This window comes from Lutjanus erythropterus, chromosome 16 (assembly GCF_056507025.1).
Source record: "Lutjanus erythropterus isolate fLutEry1 chromosome 16, fLutEry1.hap2, whole genome shotgun sequence".
Lineage (NCBI taxonomy): Eukaryota > Metazoa > Chordata > Actinopteri > Lutjaniformes > Lutjanidae > Lutjanus > Lutjanus erythropterus.
Window position 1 is genome coordinate 14,741,044 of NC_139332.1, and position 20,690 is coordinate 14,761,733.

General features: G+C 40.1%; 1 protein-coding gene across 1 annotated transcript in view; it reads right to left on the reverse strand.

Moving 5' to 3' along the window:
- Nucleotides 1-2,980: 2,980 nt before the first annotated feature.
- The window catches only part of ptp4a2b (protein tyrosine phosphatase 4A2b), a 31,256-nt gene continuing 13,546 nt past the window's right edge, over nucleotides 2,981-20,690 (reverse strand). The window contains exons 2-7 of the mRNA XM_084738508.1: nucleotides 10,413-10,707; nucleotides 9,979-10,087; nucleotides 9,799-9,891; nucleotides 7,962-8,092; nucleotides 5,397-5,471; nucleotides 2,981-4,265 (exon numbers count right to left, since the gene is read on the reverse strand). Of these exons, the coding sequence (XP_084594634.1) occupies nucleotides 4,154-4,265; nucleotides 5,397-5,471; nucleotides 7,962-8,092; nucleotides 9,799-9,891; nucleotides 9,979-10,087; nucleotides 10,413-10,417 (525 nt within the window). The 5' untranslated portion in view covers nucleotides 10,418-10,707 and the 3' untranslated portion in view covers nucleotides 2,981-4,153. The remainder of the gene's footprint in view (nucleotides 4,266-5,396; nucleotides 5,472-7,961; nucleotides 8,093-9,798; nucleotides 9,892-9,978; nucleotides 10,088-10,412; nucleotides 10,708-20,690) is intronic.

Genomic DNA, 20,690 nt, shown 5'->3' on the forward strand with positions numbered 1-20,690 from the left:
ACAGATTATATGGAACATGAATTAGCCTTTATAATGTTACATTATGTGGTACATGGACAATGATGGTCGCCTCACGGCAGGACATTAGCAGGAAATCTTCGCGCGTCTGTGTGGGTGTCAAAAAGATGTGACCTGCTTCAAATCAGAACATCTTGAATACTGTATATTATTGTGCACAGTTGTGACAAATGTGAAATGGTATCTGTGATCTATTTTCATACTTCACAAGTGCTTTGTCCAAGACCTCAGACAGGAACGCTTCTGAGTCAGATGATCCCCCAGGACAAGGTTTTTCCCCATCCAGCAGCCAAGACTTTGGACAATCTGAGGCTGATGTCCAGGGTGAGTCTTTCTAATCTGCCGAGGGAGAGACACAGCAGGTCACTGTCTTCTTTTGTGCTTTCAACTCATTGCACGACAGGTCCGTGGCTCTGGTCACTGTTATACCCAGAAATGACAACATACTGAGTCACTTATCTCCTGAGTCAGATCAATTACAGCGCCACGAAGCTCCTGCTAACTTGTACTGACGTCTGTTGGTGGGGAACATAAACACATCTCTTTCAGTTGCATAAAGAGATCTGGTACTCCTCTACCACTCCGCGTTGCAACACAACCAATTATGTTTCTCTAAAACTGAAAATATCACAGTTGTACACCACACAGTCAAATTTAATGTTTCTTCAAAGGTACTGAAACCATCTGCTCCTTGTGTGCACGCCGCCTCATGCTGTTCAGTCAATCACACTACAATAAATGCAGCTTCTCAACTGGAATGATGGCAACAAAGATCAGGGGCTTTGATTGTCATATATTTCACTGTAGACAAGATTCATATTATTCAAAACAGGCTGTGCAGCACTGAACCGGTTCCACAAGCTTATTTGTTTGTGGTTCCACAGCTTTCTTGTAGGCAGTGACCATTATGTACATGTCAATACATGAGTTTGTTCATTCGAAGCCAAACTTCATTTTCATGGCAAAGTATAAACTGTAAAAAATCATACAGGCATTTAATTGAATTAACTAATTGCTTCTTATTAACTTAACATAAATATACCAGTTTTATTTGCTCAGTATGATTAAGTAGGAGGATCAGGGGTGGTTAATAATTAGAAGTTGCAGCTAAGTGTGTCTATAGTTAAAGGCATAGCAAGTATATTTACAACATACAGTCTGTCTTTCTATTACTGGTTCTATTTAATTCAAATATCAATACACAGAGAAAATAAACTATGTATTGTATTTGGGGGAAAAAAAAGAATATGATTAATTTTCAAGAAATGAACAAGAATTGTAATGCTGTAATGATTCAGAACACATTTTTCTAGTCAAATAAATATTAATTGATATTAATTCAGTGGAACAGTTGATACATGTTCAATAAGATTAAGATATTAAGTGTATTTGATGGAATCATCTTTTCTCATTAACTTAACATAAATATTCATGTTTTATTTGTTCACATTTATTAAACCTAAAAATTAGAGTATTTATTTTTTGATCACTTCAGAACTTTTAAAGATGAGTTCTTCTAACTTTTAGAATTTTGACTTGAAATGAGTTGAACTAATGTACTATACAGAGTTCAGGCAACTTATTAAAGTTTTAAAGACACATGGACAGCAGACTTCCCAGCATGCATTATTTGAGAGTTACAGCTCTTTTTTATAGTTTGAAGAAAACATGACAAAAACTTTGTGTTTCTAATACACTTCAAGATAAGTTGGAGTTGCTTGTTTTAACAATAATGAAAACACAGCGAACCATCCAATTAGTACTGGACTCTGAAAATACAATCGATTTGGCTGGCAGCAGCTTTCACTTAGTCTTAGCAACAGCAGGAGCTGCATCTGTAAGTCATGTGTGAAATGAAGAACTGACTCTTCCAACTGAGAAAATGTGAAACTTTGCTTTTGAAATTTGTCATGTTCATCAGTTGTTGGTTCAACTTAATATCTTAAGTTCATTGAATGTTAATGTTTATCTGACTAAAAAAGTTTGTTTTGAATCTTTACAAAATTAATTCAACTTGTCTTCTTTCATTAATGCAACTAAAAGTTTTAAATACATTTAAAAACAAATTGTGTATATGTAAATAAAATATAAATACTCAAAATTAAATACTCCAAATGGTTAGATTAACAGACATACTGTATGTTGTAGTTGTACTTACTATGCCTTTGACTGCAGACACTCTTAGTTGCAGCTTCCAATTATTAACCATCCTTGATCCTCCCATGTAATTATGCTGTTTATGTCACTTTACTGGAACATTTCCTCAACTTGATTTCATGCTGTGGTTTCAGCAGCCATGACAGGATGTGAACAGCAGAGGGAGCCCTTTCAATAGGTTCAGGTGTTGGCTGAAGTCGTGAGCACCAGTTTGTGGTTGTGAGTCATTTCTCAGTAGCATGGTGTCCTGTGCCTTCCACGTGGTGCTGAGTCAGAGAGAGGACATGCCTAATGAGCACACACTGTCTGGGGAACACCGAGTGTGTTTATCACCGCTAAGTGCAAAGCGACAGCATTGTCGCTCTTTTTCAAAACAGGATAATAAAAATGACATTTTGTTATGAGGACTGGTACAGCAAAATCACACACTTAACTATGATGAGGAATTAGGGATACTGATTTTAGAATAGGGAGACAATAGAGCAACCACATGGCCAGCAAAATTAAGGTAAGGTTCACCACAAAACACAATCTTCCTCTTACCTGTAGAGCTACTTATCCATGTTGAATTGCTGTGGTGTGATATCGGCCATAGAGATGTGTGTCTCATCTCCAATGTGACTAAATGGCACTCTGATTGTCAAGCTTGAAGAGTCAAAAAATACATCAGATAAATTCAACATCAGTGTCTCTTTCCAGAAATCACGACCATGTTACTCAAGATAATCCACATGTCTTGTTGTGAGCAGTTTGATATAGGCAAACTTTCAAAGCCAGCAAGAAGACAGAAAAAAAAACACATGTATGCTTTTTACTTCAATTTATTTATCTTTAAAGAACCAATACGAATTGGGGATGTTTTCAAAATGGGTACAATGATAAAAAACTGACCATTTTCATTCTTCTCCACATTGTCTTTCAGATTGGATCTTCGGCTCTGTGTAGGTATACGAGTTTAAATATGCATATTTCGGGAAGTCCTATTGTAGCCCATTCAATGAATGAAAGCAGGAGAAGTACCTGTCGTAGGAGTTGATAAGAAGTGTTTTCCTGTTTTAACTGCCTGGTTGAGTGTCTGAAGTGTATATGTGTGTGTGTGTATAGGATGCTCAGCAGGGTTTGGTGGGCTTATTCTGAGGTGGACTGATTATTGCACTCCAACAAGATTTAAAAAAAAAAAAAAAAAAAAAAAACATGGCTCTCAAAGGATAAAAAAAAAAAAACTATTGGATAACAAAGTGTCCTCGCCCCCTGCCAAACTCATAACTGCCACACATATCATATCTTGTGAATAAATATTTCAGACATATTCAAACTCAGTGAACCCCTAAACTGAAAGTGACTTTAAGCAAGTGAAGGGTAAAAGGAAAACTTTACTGCATTTTCACGTGAACTTTTGAGTTTTTGTGCAAAAAAAAAACAAAAAAAAACAAAACAAAAACACCCCAATACCAAACTGGACAGTCGCAATATGTGTTCAAAGTTTAAAATCTTTTTTTTTTTTTTTAAAAGGTACATTATTCTGGCCTAATCATAATATCAATAATTAGCATAATATCAATAATTAGTGGAAATAAAAATCATTTAACATTTAATCTTATCATCACCATTGTTTGTGTAAAAATAAAAATTCACAAAATGGAAAATGTTATCCCATGATTACAACTGAAACAAAAAAAAAGAAAGGAAACAGGATGGACTCAAGTTGAAAAAATTCTGGCCCGTGGTTGAACAGTATAACCGGGAGGCGGGCCTATCTGTGTGCTTTGACCTTCCATTCATTGGTTCCGCTGGTGGATCCCCAGATCTGGATTCATTCATTCGATCACTCGCTTGCTCTCTGATCAAATAACCATGACTCAGTGTTAACAAATCATCACAATAATTACTGATAGCACTCTCTTCATATTTTTTTAATCTCCCCGTGTTGGAAGATTCCCCACTAGATGCGCATAAGAAAGATGCATTGACAGGCAGCCTACTGCACACAGCAGTTGTGGTTGTTGGTATCCTTGAACTTCAGACGCATTTTGGGTCTGTATTTCTCGAGGTAAAGAAGCTGTTTGGAGTTGAAGGCTCCGCGTCTCTTCCTGTGAAAAGTAGAGGGGGGAAGACGGGCGGATTATTAAAACACTCTTAGGCACCAAAGAGCAAGAAACACACTATAGTTAATACTCGAATCATTATTATGGTGATCAAAGGAACAGATCAGTGGTTTAGGACAGCGTTTCCCCTACCATTGTCTCAGACGTTTGTACTCAGAGACTCTTATTTTGACATTTTATTTGAAATGCGCATTTGTTACCACTTCTTTGTCTTTCCATTCTCTGCTTTGTTTCTACTGTCATCATGGTGTGATGTGCTGTCAGGTACATGTAGCACAATAACACAATTCTCTCACACTCAGTAATTAGCTTCTTCCGACATTAGCCTTGCCAACTGATAAGCTACCTGGCTAGCCCAGCTAGCTTGCCCTGTATTACTGTGAACACACATGTAATGTGTTTACTGCACGAGTTGTTTAGTATTCACAGTCACAGAGAGTCATCTGCCCTCCCCAAGTCTTCGCTCTAGGGGAAACACTAAGGGAAAAACATTCATTTGCTCTCTAGCAGAAAGTTAAAACATCAAGAATTTGGCTTGAAACACTTAAAAACATTTTTCACTCAGATCAAATATATTAATTTTTACTATTCTCTCTATCTAGAGCAAAAGACAGCACATTTTGCTTTTTAGACCGTCTCTCAAGACTGTGGGTGTGGCAGATCACGTTTTGATCGATGGCTCGGGAGTACTGACACCAAGGCTAAGTGGCAGCAGCAAAATGCATTTTAGCCACATATATAGACTTCTTTGACAGAAACAGTAATTTTACATCACAGAACACAGGAGCTGCTGGACCACCACTGCCTTGATTGGTTAGTTTGTTTATGTTAGTGTCCTGCAAGGTAAAATTACTGTTTGCATCAAAGGAGTCTGGAGGGATATAATGTCTTCAGCTTCCTTTCGTTGAGTTGGCATAACTAACTAATTGCTAGTATTTTCAGACAGACAAATCCCAAAATTCAAGTAATCCCCATCAAATATAATCATTATAAACAAATTAATTGGCTAATGACCATAAGGGACTGTTGCACATGCACATTAACTGCACTATTTACTGACTTAAAGACTCTTAATCTTTGTGAAAAAGTTCAAACGTAGGGTTTAAGTGTACTCACTGCCTTATGTACTGCACAGCATCCTCGTACTTCATCCCACTCTCAATGAGGGCTAAGGCCACCAAGACTGGAGCTCTGAGAGGTGAAGAAATCCAGCGGACCAGTTCAAGGAGAAAGTGAGAGAATCAAAGAAGGAGAGAAGGAGAACAGAAGATTAAATGCCATGGTTCACATGGTTCCATAGTAATATCTTGGAGGAGAAGGGAGAGGAGGGGTCGTTTAAACCTGGGAAACAGGCCTGGGAAACCAACGGGGGTGCACAAGTTCACTGTTGCCCTGCTGGGGCACTGTGTTCACACCCTGAGCTTCAAACACACACACACACATAAAACTGTGATAAGTTACAGTAAGACAACCTTATCCTTTCTCACCAGATGAGATAGAGTGGGGAAAAAATAAATAAATATAAAAACTTTCTGTACCGCTTGGCGGGTCAAGTCTCTGTGCTGACAGAGCATTTCCTTGCTTGGCTTTTCTCTCACACAAAATTCACGAGGGGAAGGTGTGTGAGAATGGAGGGATTGAAAGAAAACGAGAAGGGGAAAAAAACTGTGCGATAGTGTGGACAGAGGGGTGAGAATATTGTTAAAGAAAGGACAAACAACAACAAGGCACATAGCTGCAGCCTCCCACACTGAGGACCTTAAGAGAATGTTGGCTGGTGTAAAGCAGATCAGGCTGTAAAGCTATGGAAAAGCCAGCTGACTGCAGTAAACACAGGACAGGAAAGAAGAAGAAGAGATGAATTCAGAAAATGCTGGTCTAACCAGCACTGGTAATTATACAACCTCTGGAATGCCGCAGCAATGCAAAATGCTGGAAGCCATTGAGAAATCATTGGCTTATTGTGCGTTTGTGGTCAGGAAAGACATTTTCACACCAGTGTGCCCACGTCATGTGCCTTCTGCCTTCTTTGTTTTCACAATTGTGTTGTTATTCAGCTAAAGTCCTTCGTAATTCACTGTCACATTGGTCTGTGAATATGACTGTGCATATCTGCACAGTATCGCCTGGCAAGCTCATGACCAACAGAAAGATCACATGCAAATGTAATTGCCTTCCTTTTTTTCCAAGTCTGTGCAAGCAACAGCCACAGACTGCTGTCACTGTAAACCAGCTGATTGTCTATTTACAGAGTGCTAACAGGAGCAGGAAGGGAGGACAACCATTCAAGATACTGAATCGAACAGCGACAGATGCACAGGTACAGCACAGAATGTTTCACACCCAGCCTAGGCTGTACGATCTGAGAAAACAACAAGTGTTAAAAACAAGGAGGGGACTGAGAAGACAGTTAGAACAAGGTTTGTACAGCTTTTTAGAAGTAACACTTTTCAAACTCTTTCAACCTAAACCAAAAATTTCCAGAGTCTTGAAGCCTTGTCATTACGCCAAATTGTTAAGAACAATAAATGCAACTGCAAATTCCTTTATACACAGCAAATAGCTGTATACACCTACTGTCCTGTTTATTTTACCAGTTGTTCATATAAATTTTGATTCTAAGTTTTGATGATGACTATTTAGTGCTTGCTAAGGAACTGACAGAGGACTTATCTAGCTATGAATAGGGACGTCACAATACCAGATATTTAGTAGTCAACACCAATGCCAGTGAATTTCTACAATAAAAAAAAAAAAAAAAAAAATTCAGCCATTGTTATGTTTCTTTGCTACCTGAAATAACTCTTTTGACAAAGGAGACTAGACACAGGACTGCGGATGGTATTTACTGAACCTGACACAAATCATTGGGGCATGTTGCTTATGTGTGGCCAGTAATGGAGTGAAAAAATGAGCTTTGTTGCTAAACTTTGAATATAACTTAGCACTACTTTAAATTAACTGACATGTAAGAGATGTTAACATTATATTTTGATGACAGATGACACAGACTGTATGGTAATGTGTTACTAACAGCTGTTTACATTAAGGTGGCCTAAATACAGCAGCCTTCAGTTTTAGTAATTGCAAATGTCATGGAATATAATCGTCAACACAGTAATGCCCACTGTCTCACACAAAAATAATGGTGACGTTGTTTTAGGATTAGGCTAACAATAAGAACATTTTGGAAATGTTGTGAAAGTAAAATTAACATGAAACAAAACTCTCATCAGCTGGTCAGTGAGTTGATGGAGAGGAGATTAAACTGACCCTGGTCTAAACACCCAAACAGCAGCATTACAAATACTAACAGGAAAGGGAAACAGAAAATGTGAGATTAGGTGGATTATTTGGGGTGTATTACACCAGGGAACAGCCAGGACCATGAAACACCCTCTCCGCCAACTGCTGGGAATCTGATAATTTTGTTCTTGCCTTCCAATTGGTGTTTCTGACCTAAAAGTATAAAATGATTAGTTACATTCTACATGGTGTATTAGACTTATTTAAAGAGCCATTTGGCTTATATAACGGCTGTTCTAAAGATAGCACACACTTAAACTGATGTTGATGTTTTTAGGTGGGCCTTTTTAGGTGGATTAAAAAAAAATAGTCCAGACAACCAGCCCTGCTCCTGAGTCACTTCTCTAGAACAAACAAATGCAGCTAGCCACTCACCGGCCAAGCCCTGCCACACAGTGTACAGCGATGCAGCAGCCAGGTTCCTCTCGAAACTTGTTGTTGAGCAGCTTGAGCCACTCGTCCACAATCTGAGTGGGAGGGGGGGCACCATCATCGAAGGGCCAATCCTAGAAGGAGACAATCAATAAGAGAGTGTGTGAGTTGGAAAGGATACCCCAGTTCCAAAAAAGTCTGGACACTGTGCAAAATGTAAAAAAACAAAACAAAACAGAAACAGAGTGAAGTGATTTGCAAAAACTGTGACGTATATTCAGGTGAATACAGTACAAAGATATTTAATGTTCAAACTGATTAACTTGATTGTTTTTTTGTAAATATACACTCATTCTGAATTTGATGCCAGCAACATTTTCCAAAAGCAACTAGGACATCGGCACATTTACCATGTTACATCATTTTTTTCTTTTAAAAATTCTCAGTAAGTGTTTGAGGGACTGAGTAAACCAGTTGCAGAAGTTTTGAAAGTAAAATTCTTTCCCATTCTTGCTTGATGTGTGACTTAATGTGCTCAACAGTCTGGCGTCTCTGTTGTCATACTTCATAATGTGCCACACATTTTCAATGGGAGACAGATCTGGACTAAAGGCAGGCCAGTCCAAAACTCTTACTTTGAAGCAACACTGTTGTAACACATGCAGAGTGTGTCTTGGCACTGTCTTGCTGAAATAAGCTGGGACATCTCTGAAAGAGACGTATGGATGTCAGCACATGTTACTCTAAAACTTGTACGTGCCTTTCAGGATTGTTGGGGCCTTCACAGATGTGACAGTTACGGCCCTTTTCCACAGACGAGTTGGCCTGGTTTGACTCGATTTGACTTAGCCTGTCAGTTGAGTATGGCAGGGTTTTGCCATTACTGCAGTGCTTGAAGGTGTGTCTTTGACTAAAGATGAGCTTGAGGAAGTTTGAGTTGAGTGGGTTCATATATGTTTCCGTACACGCCATTTCCTTGAATTCTTTTCAATAAAAGTCGGCAGTTGCTTTGTTATATAAACAGTTTTATTATTAAGTGTTTTTTCAATTGGGGTTTCATTTTGGGATCATCAGACCACAGCGCATTTTCCATTTTGCGTCAGTCCATCTGAACTGAGCTCAGGCCCAGAGAGGTCTGCAGCGTTTCCGAATGTTGCTGATACATGGCTTTTTCTTTGCATGTTAGTCTTAATTTGCATTTGTAGATGCAGCGACAAACTGTTTAAGTGTTCCCGAGCCCATGTAGTACCCTTTATGTGGGTTTTTTGGGGGGGGGGGGTCAAAGGTCACAGACTTTTATGTTGGTTTTCAGCCTTGCCCCCTACATGCAGAGTTTTCTCTGAATTTTTTAATGATAGTATGGATTTGCAGATGGTGAAATCCCTGAATTCCTTGCAGTTTCGTGTCAAGAAACATTGCTCTTAAAACTGCTGGGCAACCACGCAGTTTTCCACAAAGCGGTGAACCTCGCCCCATCCATGCTTGCAAACGACTGAGCTTTTGAAAATGCCCCTTTAATACCCAGTCATTATACTATCACCCTCTACCAATTAACCTGCTTACGTGTTGAATCTTCCAAACAGGTATTTTTGCATTTGACAACTTTCCCAGTCTTTTACTGTCTCTGTCCCAACTTTTTTGCAGCATGCTGTAGGCATAACATTTACAAAAAATAAAGTTTTTCAATTTGAACATTAAATATCTTGTCTTTGAACTGTATTCAACTGAAAACAAGTAGAAAAGTATTTGCAAATCATTGCAATCTGTTTTTATTTCTGCTTCGCACAGCCTCCCAATTTATTTTAGAGGAGCTACAACAAATGTGTGTGTCAACACTTACCACAACCTCTATCCCCTCCTTCTCTACTGGAGCCTTATCATAGGTGGCATCACAAACTCTCACCAGTGTGTTCACGTGAAACTTCTTCAGCTCCTGACAGACATCAAAAGACAGAGGATTTTAGATGCAGCATTGAAAACTGACGCCCACGGATAACATAAAAGACAGATGTGGGCATACCTCAGTGAACTTGTTAAGAGTGGCATTGGTGGGGTTGTGGGTGATGAGGAACCTCATGCTCTCGCAGGTAATCTCGACTGCAGCGGGGCGGTTCATGTTGGCGAGACGGCTTAAAAAACAATTACAATACAATACTCTTACAAAACAAAAGCGACTTTTGGCTCAGAAGTCAGCAAAGACTGCTAGATTTATGTATTGAGGAAAGGGTAGAATAAATAAAAATGACAACACGTGGGAGAAGGATGGGTCAACAGGTGTTGAACTATGGGATGATGTACACAAAGAAAAGGTAACAAAAAGGATGAACTAGTCCACAGTACTCCGGGATGTAAAAAAAATGAATTAACACAAAACCAAAAAATTTAAAAGAATAAAAAAGAAAAAAGAAAAAAAAGATGGAGAGACTATCCAGGAGTCATCCAATCAGTTTTTACCCCATTCAGGAGAGCTGTTTGTGATTGGCTGTTCAAGGAGAAAGTGGAAAGCAAAGGTTTTTCGTATTGGTTGGGACAGGGCAGGGCAGTCGGGCCAAGGACTACGCAATATCCCAGGGGGGGCCTTTGGAAGAGTCAGCAGTTCCTAGTGTGCTGGTAGTCAGGGGGGTTTCTGGGTAGCGTAGTCCCTCGGGGGGTGGCCGATTCACTTCTCCACGGAGGTGAGGTGCTGTGCCTGGCAGAATTCGCCGCTCACACACGCCATATAGGTGCGGCTCAAGTCAACACAGAAATCCTGTCAAGAGAGCAGAAAGAACAAAGTGAGGCAAGACGATAATAATTTGACGGCATCACACACAATTAAGACTGAACGATTGTGTGTTTTTGTACTGAAGATTGCAAGAGCCAGGATTTTAATTACATGAAGACCAGTGACTTAATAATATGCAAAAGGCAAGTTTAAGTGAATGATTTTAAGGGCTATAATGACTAACTATTGCTGGGAAATTTCCTCAGTGATAGTTCATTAACATTAATTCTGTGCGTGTGTCTGGCAAATAAAAAAAATCTTGGTTGTTGTCTGGCTGACATGCCCTCTAAGTATTTCCCACAGAATGACGGTGTAACTGTGGCATGATATCAAATGACATTAACAGGTGATATTATAAGCTTTTACAAAATAACCACATAAGTAGGCCTACATTAAATGGCAGACTCTCTCTCTGTGCTTCTTCTGAGTATGTGTGATCACCAGTAGACGGTTCTTGCACAGCAGAATGTATGAACAGGTAAGGGAGGGGTAAAGTGAGGGGATATTGTCCATTAGTTAATCGATTGCAGATGGTGTCTTTCTCTCAGTGGCATAACGACATGAGAGATAAAAAAATAAAAAATGGGTCACCAAACATTCTCAACTGTCTGCCCAAGTAAAGTCAATGCAGGGAAACACAGGTCATTTGCATGCTGGTGTCTACATTTATAAATTAGCCAAATAGTTTCGTCAAAGAAAAAAAACACCCATCTGTGATTTTGATGTTGGAAAAAACACGGATCGAGCCATATTTTGTTGCTGCTCAGAAAAGACATACCGAGAAGGAAGTCCTTTTGTATATAACTGCACTGCGTGATTGCATCATGTCAATTTCAGTAAATGACAGCAAGTGAACAGAGTAGCCTGATGAAACCGCTTGAGCTAATGCGAATGATGGCCTTTAAAGTTTGACAGGAAATTCAGTCAGGTATCAAACATTTTGTCAGGTGTGACCTACACGAAGATTGTTATTATGATACCTGGTCAAATATACAGGTGTTATTAAATATAATTTTTTAATGTCATGATTATATTTGAATATTATTCAGTCATTAAAGCAGAGGTATGGCAATTTCTTTTTTTGGCATCATTGGGCAAAAATTTGTTAATAGCTTTTCAGCATATTGTAATTCAATTGGTCTGAGAGAAAACTAGACTTCTGCACTTTGTCTTGGCTGGGAGACTTGGCCAATCATAGGTCAGCAATCTCTTACTGAACCTTTGCACCAGTGATTTCGTACTGTAGACAAGATCATAAATGTAATACCATAGTAAAGGTTTACACAGCAATTTCCAAGTTTATTCAGAAGCTGCTTTAAAACAAAGCCCTCTAAATAATCACATCACATTAACAATCAATATAGGGCTGTGCAATTAATCGAAATAGTGTCAAAAGATCATTCCCACTGATCATGAATCCTATCACCTTTACAATATCTGTAAAAATAATCACAATATGTTTTTTTTTACCATATTGTGCAGCCCTAGATTAGAATAATTGCAATTAGGCATTTTCTTAAATAGGTCAGTCCTTCCCAGACACTTTATTACATAATCTTGATTTCCACAGTCATTGTAGCAACCTGTATTTACTCTAGTCTTTTTGATTAACTGAAATATAATCTGGAGAAAACCATTTCCTAATTACACCTCAGAGCTTCTGAAATTTCAGCTTTTTGTATATTTAAGAAGTCCAGTTCCCAGAAACTCAAAAAGGTACTATCATTCTACCTTCCAGCCAGTCTGCTGTGAACTGACTTCACCTTTGGATTACATCACTGTGTCAATTCACCATTTGTCACCAAAATGGAAACTAATAATATGCACAGCATGAAGTACACACACACGCTTCACAAGGGTGTCTTACAAAACAGGTAATGTCTGGTCTGTAACTAGCCAGGGAGCAGCCGGTCAAACTGTGCCAAGTCCTTGACAGTCTAAATCCAGCCGCCACAAACTGGCTAGAACCGTCTCAGTGCAACATAGGAGGGGTAGAGGGAGGCAGGGCACTACGTACACAAAGTAGTGGGAGGGAAAAGGGAGAGAAAGGGCTTGGACTTCAGCACCGTGTCACAGGCAGCAGTCACAAGGTGAGGATTGCAGGGTGGGCAAAGCATCAAACAGCCCCGGCATTTCAGTCCCACGCTCCCTCCTTTCACCCCCTTGAGACTGACACAAGGTTCTCTGTACTCTCTGACTCTCCGTTTCTATTTCATTCAGTCATGATTTACTCATGACACTAAACTGTAAGACAGACAGTATATCTTGATTTTGTCTCTCAAACCCACCTGTTTGATTTCTTAAAAAGAACCAGGCAGAGACACCCATTTTTTTTGCAACTTTCTCTGTTGCTACATCTGACTATCCCACTGTCACTTATCCTCTCATGTGCACATACTCACTCTCCTCTATACCTTTTTTCTTCCTCTTCATTTTTTTATACTTGGCAACAGCCAAAAGGGCACTAAAAACAGCCTTGATTTTTTTTTTCTCGTGTGATGGCCAAGATCCTCCGTGACGCCTTTAATTACCGCCTCTGAGCAGCACTGAACACAATGTGGCACTGCTGCAAGCAGACGACTGAGGGTTGGAAAAAGGGTAACCTGACTTAAAGTGCTTGCTTGTTCTTAATCCCCCAGAAATGAAAAGATGGACAAGAGGGCAAGAGGGGTCAGTTAGTTAACATGTGCTTTTCACCTGAGAAACTGAGAGCAGACAGTTCAGAGAAACTGAAAGATGGAGGAAACACTGAAGAACAAAACAGCCAGCAGACACACCAAGGACACCACAATGACAGCTTATACTAAAAGATGAAAAGCAACTGGATGGTGGATGGTTGCCCAGATGTGCAAAGTGACTTCATACAGTCTGCGTTTTAAATGCAGCCAATAACAGGGTTACCAAGAGGCAAAAAGTCAGACCAAAACACCATTTAAAAGTCAATGCTCAGATACATGAATTGAAGAACATCTGAGTGAGGTGGGAAGCATGAGCTGTTGCTAAGAAACATCACTATTACACTGATGCAGTATGTATGGGACTAACTGCAACACTGTACTGTTGCCATTCCCTAATCACAATTAACCGTTAGAGGTCAACCTGCTATTGTTTTTTTCCCCTGCTCCAACTCCTGTTATCATATCTGCCTTTAAAATCCATTATTGATTGACATCAATTTTAAGTCTCTCCAGCACGGATCTGATGGTCTCACTTCAGCCACACTAATGCTCAAAACCTGACCTCCCCAGACCCCCTCCCAGTAATGCTTTCCCCTGCCAACTGCAGCCCTCAACATAGCAAGAACTCTACTGTGAATTTTGCAGATGACACTGGCCTCAATGGTCGGATTTCAAACAATGATTAGACTTCATATCAAGATAAAATCATCAGTCTTGCAGAATGGTGCACAACCACTTACTACTCAACATCAGCAAAACCAAGGAGCTGATTTTCACAGAAAGACGGCAAAGATGCATAGCCCTGTCTGCTTCAGTGGAGCTGAGGTGGAACAGGTGAACAGTTTTAGGTCTCTGGGAGTAAACATCACAAAAGAAATCTGTCATTGACATAACACATGTATTTCTCAAGGAAACTTATAAAGACAAAATTCTCATGGAGAGTTCTTGTTAAATTTTACAGAGGAGCAATTGAAAGCATCTGACTGACTGGAAACATCACAAAGCGGCATGGGATGTGCATGGCCCAAGTCGGGGAAAATTCTGCAGTGGGTAATTAAAATCTCCCAGAACATCACTGGTACCCATCTACTGAGCATTAGTGATATCAGGGAGGTGTGGTGCCAGTGCAGAGCCCAGAAAACACTAAAAGCCAACACCCACCCCCACCACAAGCCTGTTCACCCTGCTGTTGTCAGAGAGAAGATAGGAAAGTATCTGCTGTCCTACCACCAAACCGAAGAACAGCTACTTCCCCTTTCCTCAGGCTTTGAGACTTCTTAATTCTTCCTCAGCACTCCTCTATATGAATTCGTTTTTCTATATTTTTATTTATCTCTTCAGCCAATTCCAAACACTTGAAGAGGGAACTACATCAAAATCTCATTCAACAATCTTGTTGTAAATGATATATAAACTGCATTGCATCCTTGTAATGGTACATGTGCCAATTGTCATCTGTGCATAAACTGTACATAAGCAGATAGATTAAGGAAGTGTAATTTAAAAAAAAAAAAAAAATCTACTGTAAACAACTGAACCCTATCACCCAGTCTTGAGTGAGCTTGTCGATAGAGAAGTGAGTAAACTGAGGTAACACCAGGCCTGCCAGCCGCCTGCCAGCAGCCGGGAACTCATGCAAATCACTTGCAAACCCGGTCTGAAGTTACACACCGCACAGATGCAGGAAGAACAAAACAAACACACATGCATACACACCAAATGTGTTTGTAGAAACAAAAACGTGTTTAACCACACAGGAAACAAGAAGCATGTATACAAAAGGCTTGAAAACTGTAGACTGAGAACAAGTCCGCAACCTTTAGCTGAGCCAAACATGAATGGGTGATATGCCATTATTTGACTGTTTAAGCTGAACTCAAACAACGTACGCTAAATCATACAGTCACTTTCCGGCCTTGGTCTTAAGCGTCTAAAAATACTGAGAAGGCTGCACGCAATTTCCCAAAGGTTATATTTTTAATTGCTTGCCATGTCCACAACCCAAAGATAGGTTTACTGTAACAGGCGACTCAAAAACCCAGCAAATATTCACATCTGAGGAGCTCAGACCACAAAACACTCCTTAAACGATTATGAAAACTGTCATTATTCAACTACTATCTCAACCCCAAGTCATCGCATTGATTATCTTGGCATGGCTGCACAAAACAGAATGTCACAACATCTCAAAATACAATGACTAATTCAACCAAAAAAATAAATAAATAAATAATACTGATGATTACTGATAACTGACTTTACTGATGATAGCCCATTCCGACTCTACTAGTATGAAATGAAGTATGAAAAGTACAAAAACATATCCAATGTGCAGCATCCCATCACTGATGGTGGTGGAGTACAATTACGGCTAACTTCTCCAGCTGTGGCAGGTACATCTAAACTAAACACATTTGAAAGAAACAATGATTTACTTCTGTGTAAAGCTGCATCCGGCCTTTTGTGCATGTGTGTCTGTCTATGTACAAGTATATATACTAAACTGGGAGAAAGGTCGTGGAGTAAAGGCAGAGGCCCATGCAATGGCCCAGAGAAAGCTCCCTTGGTGCCCCGTTTCTCATCACGTGGTCTACTGTTTGAGTAGCACTGCAAGGAGGGAGACAGTGGTGGGACATAGAGAGTGGGGAGGGGGACTGACAGAGTTAATAGGGAGAACTTCCCAGATGAGCTGGGCTCTCCCAGAAATCTCCTAGAGTGGCTGAGGAGAAAGAACAGAAGGAGAGTCAGGCCCTGTCCACATATATATGAATATTTTTTAAAAAGGATATTTTCTGCCTCTACAAAGATAAAAGCTGCATCTGAAATTGCATACTAACATGCTATTTAGTATACTAAACCAGTATAGAAGATTTTTTTAGTGTGTCACCAATAGTACACAAGGTGCATACCATTTCAGATGAAATATAGTATGCAAGCAGTGGACAGTATGCAGGCATAAATATCCCAGCAGCTCTGGCATGATGTCAATAATGCTTCAATCGAAATATAAGCGGTTTAACTTTGCTTGTTTTCACTTGTGTCCAACTGGCAAGCAGGCCAAGAAGGGACTGATGTGAAATGTGCTGAGCAGTGCATTTGAAAACATATATACCCTTAATTCACATACAAGCCTGTTGAACAATGGTACACATTTTGGGTATGCAGTGCATGTCTACATCAGTGACAGGTCAAATACTTGTGAAGCATCCGGAATAAGCTTATATTGCTTTGGCAGTAGTAAGTTAAAAACAAACAACAGTTATCAGACATCTATTGCTTCACATTTATTTAACACAGAGTTTTCCCCAGTGTATTGCAAGTCTGGTGGCACAGCAGGTACAAGCTGCCCCCACCCACCCAGCCTAAGCATCGGGGAGTTTTATTTTTAGGGGATGTATTTTGAATATGTTTTTAAATGTAGGACCCTTTGAAATCCATTAAGGCTTTTCTCAATGCCATGATTCCATTCATGATTATGTTATAATACAAATTAAAAAGCCCTACTTTAATACTGCCATCAATCTGTTGCTGACCAACACCTGGCCCCAGTCAAAAGACACCAGACCCACTTAAAAGGTACTTGCCATGTGGGCTAACAACTTTGCTGGGGGAAACCTTGTACCTTCATTCCGACACAAGGCCTGGCAGTGCAACTCCAAACAAACCAGTAGTTTGGCAATGTTGTTGTTGTTTCAGGGACATGCTCATTAAAAAAAAATAAAAAGCAACAATGGGCATGTGCAAATTCATGTGATGGCATCACTGTTTCCAAAATGCTCCGTTTTACATGTACACACTGATCTACTATAACTTAAGTTTTAAAAAATCTGTACTTTTGAAGGCGTTTAAAAAAAATAAATAAAACTTAGTGATCTAAATCTGTGTTTGCGTGAGGATGAGAGGCCAATATGTAGAGGAAAACGGTTCTGCAAAGTATCAAGACACAAGAGGACAAGGCCTCTTCCAAGACTGAAAGTGTGAAAGAGCAGGGAGTCGCAGTACTACCTGATAAGGACCGCAATATCTTAGAACAGTAAAGGACATGTAAACCTACACAGGTGATTAAGGTCACAAAAGAATGGGAATCAGGGCATGGGTATTCTGCAGCTGCTAACTCATCATTTTAGGGTGATTCAGCAGTCTGCCCGGCAAAATATAAAGCCATGTCAGGCTTAATATCAAATTGAATGAGAAACATATTCAACTGTAGTGTGATATAAGTGTAAGAGATGAGGCAGCAGTTCATTATCATGTTTATACGGTAGAAGATTATATGATTAATATTTTCCATTGACAAAGCTCACAATATCAGCAATAGATTGGAGCACTGCTGTGGCTGTAACGTTACCACAGCTAAAGTGCACAGAGACAGAGAAAACCGCTACACTGGTAATGTTAATTGAAAGCCTTTCATATTGTTAAGAACTTATTGCCATGGGACTCCTTATTTGTCAAGCTCAGGCTGTGGGCAGCTCTTGTTGATATCTGATGCCTGTCAGGTGGCCAATGGTCATCACTTTCACACCACCACTACTATATACATCCACTATGTACACCAATAAGCATGGTGACAGTCACAAGCTGGCTTGGGCAATATGTTTGCCAAGAGGGCAAGGGGGGTTGTTCTAAAATTAGAAAGAAAAACACACACTCACACACACAAGCAAATGAGCCCAAATGTCTGCACGCTGAATATACAGACTGGACAGGCATGGTGGCAAACGTCACACAGAACGTGGAATGTCTGAGTCCATCTTCTTCACCCCTTGTTAGTATTACATGCAACCATGTCTGGTGGTCTGAGGTTGTGCCTGAGTCTCGCTGATGTTTTGTCTGGAGCCAGACTGGGCATGACCAGACTGTACTGCCTTGAAGCAGCTGGAGGGCTACTTTGCTGTGTGGGAGTGGAGTCAAGGAGCGGAGCGGCGGGGGGGGGGGGGGGGCTGTCATCCACAGCAGAATGGACAGTGCAGGGAGGAGGCAGGGCAGGACGAAGAAAGCCCTGATGGAGTGAGAGAAGCATGGACTGCACGAGAAAGATAAAGGCTCTGACAATCTTGCCTCACAGACCCACCTGCTTGCTACACCCAGTGCACACACTTCTCCTTTTACTGTCTTGTCTACTCTCCATAAAAACAAATAGACACATGCATTAATAAAAAGGGGGCAGGAGAGTGCAGCATTTTCCTTTAATCTGTCTGATATAGCTAGCATTGATCTGAAATGTGTAGGATTTTTTCAGCTTGCTGTTAAATGCAGCAGTTTACTACTTTTATAGTTTTTATTTACTACTTTTATATCTAGTGTAGAAATGATTCTGCTTAAATAAAACTCAAAGGATGACTGAAATATCATGCATTATCTACATGTTAAAAAACAAAAATAGCAATAAATCATAATATAGAAATCACAACACTTGTAGAGTTGCAATAATTAGGAATTGCAATTGTTATAGTATCAAATTGGGAGATAAGTGGATCACCCCAGCCCTAAAATTTTGCTGGATAATTGAGTGAAACCACTGACAGCAAACTTTGTATCAGTGGGAACAGAAATGGGGCCATGTGTCACAAAGGCATGTCTTCATTCCTGTGGCCTTTGTAAATGCCAAATAAAAGATAAGAGACATGCTTGGAAATGTCAAAGACAGCAGGGACAAAAGAATAGTAACATGAAGAAATTGGTAAGATGTGAAGGAAAATCATGAATGGACATAACAATGGATAAGCAAAAATTAAACAAGGGAGAAAGAAAGCCAAAAAAAGTCAAGCCAAAAACTTGGCAGTGACTATTGCTGAGATAAAACGGAGGATCACACCTGCCCAATGGTCCAGCTGGTTGCCTGCAGTGACGTCAATGCTGCTGATAGGCTGGGTGGGCGGATCGCACCTCAAATTGGGAACTCTTCTCAAACTCTGCGCTCGCACCAACAAGAGATGAGGAAAGCTCTATTCATTCACATTGTTTGGAGAGTGCTGGGGCTATACCAGTTTGGGATTTCATTGGCTTGAGCAGAGCAAAACTATTGGAACAACCGTAGTGACAGATGCATGCCTACTTTTAGGGCGATTTTCACACTTGAGACAGTTGGTTAGGTTTAGACCCAAGGGCATTTTTGCAGACCTTGGTTCATTTGGTCAAGTGTGAAAGTTGGTGTCAAACTGGGTGTGAGCCAGACAAGCAGTCTTTGGACAAACCTCAAAACAGTGGTATGGGGTCACCGTCAGAGAATATTATCAAACTTGAAGGACAACCACTGCAAACACTGAAAGCTTATTAACATCGTCTGTTGAAAGAATCACACTATGGTCACCAGTTCTACAGTATGGCTTCAGCATGGAAGACCACTTTTTGATCACAATTAAGGCTGCGGTGAGAGTTGGTGAGAAAAGTCTAAGTTGACCAAGTTTTCATTTATTTGTGAGCAGCAGAAAAATAAACACACACCTCAAATTCCATTCAGGAGCTGCGTCTTGCTGTTAGGCCTGAGGAATTGTTGCAAAACTGACCTTTTCTCTTGTAACACTGAAGTCACTGGCACACTGTTGGTAACTGCTGTAGCTGCCATTAGCTAGTTAGTCATCCTATTACATTGGGATACAACATTTGAGGCTGATGGAGGCTGGTTTGGCAACTGGGAGTACAGTACCAAGGAGATGTAATGTTACAGTGGCTCCAACCAGGACTCTGGCTCCAGGGACGATGAAAACACAGCAGGTTCAGGCAGGGACAGGAGGCATGAAGCAGTTGAAGAGCAAGTTTGTAGAGAGTTAACTTTTAAGTATACATCATCCATTATGTTGACAAGCCTGCAAGTATTTGTTTGTGATGCTTGAGGTTATTTATCCCTTTGTTTTGAACAATGAGGTTATACTGTGTCAAAATAAGTTACCAAAATGTCTCATTACTGACTGTTCCAACACATCCACATTTACTTTTAGTATTTAACAGAGAGCTCGCTTCATGCCCCAAAAATATATAGTATATTTAAGTAATTAAATTAATATCATAAATGTGCAACAACTTGTCAATTAATGGCTTGAACTGGCAACTACTGGTTGACTAGAGAAAATGTGTAGTTGAGGGCAACCATAATCCCAATGATGTGTGCGATGAGAATACTTTCACGGTCTGATAACATGCCTTAAGACTGCAGCGCAAAACACATATTAGGTGAAAACCTGTGCTGTTCTGAGAAAAAAAAAGAAGTTAGCCTAGTGTGAAGGTGCAGCTGCCACACTCACACATGCACACACAACTGGTTTCATCTCTTTCTGCATGTCCTTCATG